The 7,591-nt window shown below is 42.0% G+C and overlaps 1 protein-coding gene across 1 annotated transcript; it reads right to left on the bottom strand.

Moving 5' to 3' along the window:
• Positions 1-740: 740 nt before the first annotated feature.
• On the bottom strand, positions 741-6,225 carry Tmem100 (transmembrane protein 100). The gene is made up of 3 exons (XM_048366562.1): positions 6,160-6,225; positions 3,370-3,515; positions 741-1,978 (listed from the first exon to the last, which is right to left on the bottom strand). Exon 3 carries the CDS (start codon positions 1,909-1,911, stop codon positions 1,507-1,509), a length of 405 nt encoding a protein of 134 aa, XP_048222519.1. The 5' UTR covers positions 1,912-1,978; positions 3,370-3,515; positions 6,160-6,225; the 3' UTR covers positions 741-1,506.
• Positions 6,226-7,591: the final 1,366 nt, after the last annotated feature.

Below are 7,591 nucleotides of genomic sequence, written 5' to 3'. Positions count from 1 at the left end.
ACACCCCTTAACACGGATCCACCATCGAAATTCCAAAAAGTATTAAGATGTTCCTACTTACCGAGACTGAGTACCAGGAAGTGGTGAGTGTGGCAGGCTCTGCCATATTGAAAAGAATGCCGTGGGCTACATCCACCAAGATGCATTGTGTTCATAAACTGCTCTGTTGAATGGCAACTCCTTTGCACAAGTACTTAAATAAAGATAATATTTTAAAGGAAAAGAAAAGAATGACTACCAAGAAATGAGCTATTCTAGTCTTTGCTACCCGGTTTTAAGGCTTTGTGTCTACCTTCTCTATGGTTTTAATATGGTTCAAACTGTGTGAATGAGAATCATTTCTGGCCGATGTCAGGATAGAGTCACACATAAATTTCCACAAGATAATGTATGACATCTTGACTAACAAAGCAGCCTGTAGGTCCATAGAATTCCTGGTGAATTAGATGTCTCTCAGAAGTGAATGTCCACAAATGGAACACAATAGAAGATATGATATTATAACCTCAAGCATTGGCTTCCTAATCATAAGGGCATAGAAATCCTGCAGTGCACAGGAAAGATAATTCTATTCCTCAAAAGGAATGAAATGAAGAACATAAAAATCTTCCATCAAAACTAAAAAGGAGCAACAAGTCCAATTTGGAGAAATTGGAGAAATTGAAAATGAAACACAGGATGATGGACAGTTTGGAAGTAAAATAAAATTAAGTACAACAGAAAAAAACCACTTAAGAAGATCCAGCAGCAATGAGTATTTATTATTTTGCATGAAATGCACATTAGACTTTTATATAAAAAATCATCAAAAGTGCTATATCAGATTAATATTAATTTAACCCCCACCTTCTGTTATCTATACCTTTTATTTTTAATTCTGACACGTCATTATAATCACCTAAAAGTTTCCAATGTTAAAATATATAAAAAATTAATTCTCCAAGATAAAGTACCACCAGTGATGAGTTACTGAAACTGAAGAATAAAAGTGGGTGCCAGAGAATCAACTTACTGAAACAAAACAAAAATCAGAATTTCAAAGATGTATGCAAATTCTAAGGCAATGTAGACCCTTCAGTAGAACATTTGTATAATATAACTTCTTAAAGAATGTGGGTTATTTCTTTCCAAGGCAGGTATCTGATGTGCCAGGACTAATTTATTATTTTTCTCACCATTTCTTGGCTACTTTCCAAGATGAGCCAAATGTCTAATACTGCCCACAGACCCCAACATGTTTAACTTAAAGAAAAAGTAGACTCCTCTGTCTCAGAAATAGCCCTTAGGATTAAGTTTGTCGTTAAAGGGGACATTCACAAAGAAGACAGGTCATTCTTCACAAAGGAGGCCCCCTCTCGTGGCCCTCCTCCCTTCAGCCCAGCCCAGTTTGTCCAGGCTGCTCCGAAGTCAAGCCCAGTTTCTCCCACACTGGTTCTGGATGGGACTGGCTGATCGAGAGAGAGCAGGCTCTTGGGGCCCCAAGCCTAGTTTGGTCTCATTGAGTCTTTAAGCAAACAAGCTTCTCTGATTCACCACCAGAGCCGTCTGACTCTCCCGTCTCTTGGCTTTCTTGTTCCTCTGTCTCACTTTCCAACAAAGGGCACTGGAAGCTAACAAAAAGAGTCCAGAGGATAGAAGGACCAGGCCAAAGATGGAGATGATGGAGCCGTGGGAATTGAAGCTGTAAGCCACGGCGGTGACCACGATGCCAGCGATGAAGACCACCACGGCAAAGGGGATGATGCAGCGGTAGCAGGAGAGCTCCGCGCCCCCCGTGGCAGCCATCAGCTGGACCTCAGTGACCAAGGGGGCTGTCGTGACCACAACTTGACTCTTGGGACTTTTCTCCATTGTCACTGGTGTGGGAGACTTGGGGGTTCCCAAGATCTCCTTCACAGGTTCTTCTGTCATGTTTACAGTGATGCTTCTGGAAGCTGAGTTCACAGACTAGACATGGAGAGGCTCACCGGGGTGGAAGCTGGGGAGAAACAGACAGGAGAAGGAGACATCAGCCACCTGAACCAGCATGGACCTTGTGTGTGGACGGAAATTGCTACAGGTGTCTCTCCTACCCAGGAGGCTCCGGGGCCTCCTAGAAACCAACTTGAGTTGGGTAGGCAAGATGAAGCAAATAAACATAAAGAAAGGAAAGATAAAAAAGCAACATACATTTTTGTGTGTTTTTTTTGAAAATACACATTTCTGCTTTGTTTATTGCTTTTCTGTTCTGTAAACACAGAAAATCCAGATCAAAGATGGCCTTATGCACGCGTAGACTATGTGGTAGACAGTTCCCCAATTCACAGCAACTACAACTGGGCCAATTTCTTCCAAGCTATCACCCCATTCACTGCTCTCAAAATTAATGTCAAGCCAAGGAGCCACTGTACAGATTACCAACCTCCACTTGTCTCCACCAATGACTGTCCTTGAGTCTTTAGCATGTTCTTATTCAACTCAGGGTCAGGACATTTTTAGTTGCACTTCTTCCCCCACTTCCCCCCCAAGAGCACTTCAGCAAAACACACACACATACACACACACACACACACACACACACACAACCACTGACAGTGAGATTAACCAGATTTGTAACTAGAAATGTGGGACACGCCTCCTATCCATTTAAAAAGGAGGAAAAATAAGAGGGTTTTTTTTTTAAGTAACAAATTCATGGGGGTAAAATTTTGTCCTTTCTCATGTTAAAGACAAAATGAACTAAAACGATAATTAGCCATCAATTTACAAATTTTCTGCTAAACTCAGGGTGGATTTTGATATGACATGCTTAGTTACACATGACAGTCAATAAAATTTGAAACATATATCCCTTCCCCATATCTCCTGTACAAAATTTGCCCCTTTTCAAGTAGTTTGAACCTGAACATTTCAGAACAAAACGAGAGGCCCTCCATCAAAAGCACTTGGTTAAAATGCTTCTGGAGGAAGCTAGTGGAAAGTCTGCATGCTGTACAGACATGTAGTCATTGTCTTGTGTCCTCAAGAAGCTAAGCAAGCAGTGACTCAAAAGAGTTTACTGGGAGACACTGGCAGGCGTTCCAATGAGCTTAATCCTTGGAATATATTAAGCATCAATTGAATAGAAGCAGCAGCCCCCAAATCTAACATTGCTCCCTCTTTCTTCCTGGGAGGTCAAAATGTCACTTCCTGAGCAATGAAACTATTAGTGCTGTCTACTTATGGGTAAGTTTTAAGCACCAAACAAATCAATCACTGCTGTTCATTAATACCCTAAAGAAATACTGGCTGGACCAGTTTTTTTTTTTTTAAGTTGACAATTTATCTGGGATAAAAGTTTTAAAATCTCAAAGCTAATATAAAAATGTCCCCCAAATTATTCACACATACCTCTGAGAGATGAAGTCCATTTCCAGGGAAACCACTTGACTCGGAGGTTTAAAAAAAATAGCAATGGTTGAATATTTTCCTGCAACTTCTAAAGAATTTTCTCTCACAGTAGGGCTGTCATCAAAATAACAGCTCAAGGATCTCCTCTGGGGGAAAAGAAAGACCGATATTTGATTGCAGGTTTAGTTTGGAATCCTGAGGTTCTTCTTTCAAACTACCTCTGTTCCAAATGACGCTTGTCTTTCCCTCCCTTCTCTCTTTTTATTCCCTTCCCCCCTCCGGTCTGCTCCTCCCTATCTTTTTTTTCCTTCCCCTTCCTTCTTTTCCTTGCCAGCAGATTCTGAGTTTTGGCTTCCCTCAACTCTGCTCAGTGACATGATAAGTCAAGATCATTTCTACAGAGTCCCTGGAGGCCGAAGCCAGCGTTTACTTTTATTTCTCTCACAACGTTTACTAAGCAGGCTGCTTTGAATTACTCATTTTTTCCCCCAGCCAACCTCCAGATCTTCCTCCCGCCCATGAGGCATTTTCATAAGAGAATCCCAGAGTCAGCTTTGCAGATCCAGCTGAAGGGACAGAGCTCAGGGACAGGAGCTCCAGGAGACACAGCAGCTGTGAAGTCATTGGCAGCTGAATTCAGCCTCCACATCAGCGAAACCTCTATTTTGCTAGGTCTTCTGAGTATTCTTTACTTTTCTGTGTGTGGCACTCTTCTGAAGCCCTCCCTTCCCCCCTCCCTCCCCACACACTTTGATGCTAATTCATTCAGGAAGGAATACTAATACTATTGGCTGTCATCTTGATTGAAGTAGGATTGCTTACTACTAGGCTTAGAGAAGGGATTTTGGCAATGCTGAAATCATCACCATCATTGTCATTATCAGTTATCACCACTATTTATACAACACTTACTATAGGTATGGCAAAAAAAAAAGGCATGTATGTTAGACATTAACTTTGGATCTTATTAGTTTACTACGAGGTAATAAAGGCTTGGAAACATTAAGTAATATGACAAAAGAAAGCCTTGATTTCGATCCCAGTTATTAAGATGTTATGAAAGGGTACATAAATCTCCTGGGATTGTTTGGGAAATGTAGATTCTCACTCACTAGGTCCACAACAATCTCAGCACCTGGGCCAAAGCTGCTGTTCATTGGTCCATTTTAAGAAGCAAGATATTTTCAATGTTTGAACACGTATGACATAACACATCATCCTCTCAAGTATTAAACTTAAAAGTCAATTTCCCCAAACCATCAATGGCCTGGTAGGTTATGCTTATTTGTAAATAAACTGTTTGAAAATTTTAAATAATCAAAATACATAAAGCCCTAGATCATCTCCCTAGGACTCTTGCTCCTATCCTACTACAGCTCAGATTTAAAAACAACAACAACAAACCCCTGTGCTAATTCATTGTAGCTAGTTAACACATCCACATGGACTCATGTGTTTCCCTCCTTCCTGTGGGATTGTCAAATTTCTTTAGTCACTGGCTTAGTGCTTGGATCTTCTCAAACTTGACAGTGTTTCTAGGAGCCCCACTCTCTAGTCCTGTCTAAAAACAACAGCTTTCTTGTCACAAAGGGAGGAAGACCAGGAGTCCTTTATATTTCTGGGATGAAAGCTAGAGAGAGGTCTTCTTCATCATCTCAAAAGATCAAAGTGGAAAAGTTCCAGACAGCTAGCTGAGTGGAAGGAGCCCAGCAGGCTAAGGATGCCACATGGAGACCTCAGCAACTCCCTGTCTCCAGGGCCAAAAGAAGCAGTGCCACCATGCAATGCATCTGGCGTGCTGTCATTGGGTGTTGAAGGCAGGGACAGATAGAACCAGGGCATTTCAGAACTTGCCAAAGGCACTGTGGAAAGATGGCAATGGAGAGCCCAAGCTACATATACCAGCTGTAGATTCTCAGGAGGACAGAGTCCTCCAGAGTCCTACCAGAGAAGCCCCAGCTTTGGGGACAAGTTCACTATATTTTCTAGTCATTTTCTCTCTTTAAAAAATTCTTGGAGTATCCTCTTATTCTGCTGGAAGATCACACGTGCCTGTCATCAAAACCAAGGTGATGAAGTGATGGATTAGAAGGGCCATAGGCACCCTGGAGCACAGTCAGCCCAGCTGTGGGCTGGACCCAGACTGAGGGAGGGTGAGTGGAGCTGAACCCTGGGAGCACAGGACAGGAGGATTTGCTGCTGACTCTCAACCCCGAAGCTTTAGCCTTCTCAGGCTTCAGGTCTCATTCACCCCCAACATGCTGTCTACAGGCATCTGCCTAGACGTAGATACACAACTCCAGACTCTAGCACACCGCAGATGGCTTGCACGGGCAAATTCAAAGGAGTAGAAAGCCTCGAGATCCATCAGAAACAGAATCAGAGACTGGACATTTAATCGCTGTAATCACCGTTCCACAGCAGCTTTCCCTGACTTCACCTCTTCCAATTGAAATGCAAGGACATTTCCTAGTGATTCGTGGCTGACTTGGAAGGAGGTTTATTTCTCCTTCCCACCCCCAGGGAATCCCTCCAGGAACACCTGCAGGCAAATTTTAATTCACCGTGCATCCAGCCTTCTTTCTTTCAGAAAAGAGAGAGAGAAAAAAAATCTCACTGGCTTTTTATTGTTTTTTTTAATAACATGGCTTTAGGAGACTCTGTTAAGTTTGTAGAACTTTTTTAAGCTTCCAACGCATAAATTCTATCTAGATCTCCACTTCCTTATCATCAGAAAGTATTCAACACTCACTCTTAGATCTTTCAAACAACAAGGAAAAGACCCCTTACCTTTCTTAGCCAGTCTCCAACTGAGACAGCTGCCAGCCGCGGAGAGCAGTGATGCAAATCACTACATTAGGGAGTGTAAACAAAGTACTCAGCGAGGCTTAAACACCATTAAGGGACCGGAGACAATCTGGTGAGAGGAAATTCCTTAAACGCTGCTGTATTTTCACTCTATGTTTCCTCTACAAGACTTTCTAAAAGAGCACAAAGTTAGAAAATAACATCCTCCCTCTGCTTTTTTCTCTGTGTACCCTTATCCAAGCATTTATTTTTCAGTTTTCTGAATCACAAACTCCTACTTTGTGACTGTCTCTCTGTGAACCTTTAGAAAATAGTTCATCTGTGATCTACTCTACTAGTGTAATCCTCCATTATGAGGGGTGCATGGCCCTTGAGGAGTGTTTAGAAATGGGGAGTGGGACCACAGAGGAATCCTTCTTCACCATACCATGGAATAACAAGAGATGTGGAAGAAGATAAGGGTCAGGAGTAAAAATGGCTGTAGTACCCATATGGACCCTGTTCCTAAAGCCAAGAGAATGGTCTTTCAGTGTAGTTCATCTGGGTATGCTAAGGGACCATGGAAATGATGGCATACTAGACACATGTGTCTCCCAAAGGCATCACAAACAACAGCTAGGAATTTCACTGCTTTTTTTGGCCAGTCTTGGGGCTTGAACTTAGAGCCTGAGCACTGTCTCTGGTTTCTTTTTCCTCAAGGCCAGCACTATACCTCTTGAATCACAGCATCACTTCTGGCTTTTTCTGTTTATGTGGTACTGAGGAATCGAACCCAGGGCTTCATGCATGCTAGGCAAGCACTCTACTGCTAAGCCACATGCCCAGGCCCATATTAAAATTTTTATAAGTTGTATTATCACTGTATCTTATCTGAGTACATTGGAAACTGCGTATACTGGTATTAGAACTAGGAAAGTGAAAGGGAATACCAAAAATCGAGAGACACAGGATAAAAAGACAAATGACTACAAAAGCAATACTTGCAAAACTGTTTGGTGTAAACCAACTGAACAACTCATGGAGGGAGAGGGAAAGGGGGAGGGGGAGGGGAATGAGGGAGGAGGTAACACACAGTATAAGAAATGTATCCAATGCCTAATGTATGAAACTGTAACCTCTCTGTACATCACTTTGACAATAAAAAATAAATAAAATTTTTATAAGTTGTTGGTGTTGAGGACCTGTGTAAAGAGTCATATCATCTGTAAATCTTTAAATATCATCATTTTATCTCATGTTGATGTGTACTTTTTTTTAGTGCCAATACTGGAGCTTGAACTCAGTACCTTGCACTTTTTTTTTTTTTTTTTGCCAGTCCTGGGGTTTGCACTCAGGGCCTGAGCACTGTCCCTAGCTTCTTTTTGCTCAAAGCTAGAGCTCTACCCTTGAGCCACAGTACCACTCCGGCCTTTTC

Source organism: Perognathus longimembris, chromosome 17 (assembly GCF_023159225.1).
Source record: "Perognathus longimembris pacificus isolate PPM17 chromosome 17, ASM2315922v1, whole genome shotgun sequence".
NCBI classification, from domain to species: Eukaryota; Metazoa; Chordata; class Mammalia; order Rodentia; family Heteromyidae; genus Perognathus; species Perognathus longimembris.
Note: the sequence above shows the minus strand (reverse complement) of the source record. Positions and strands in the feature narration are given on the sequence as shown.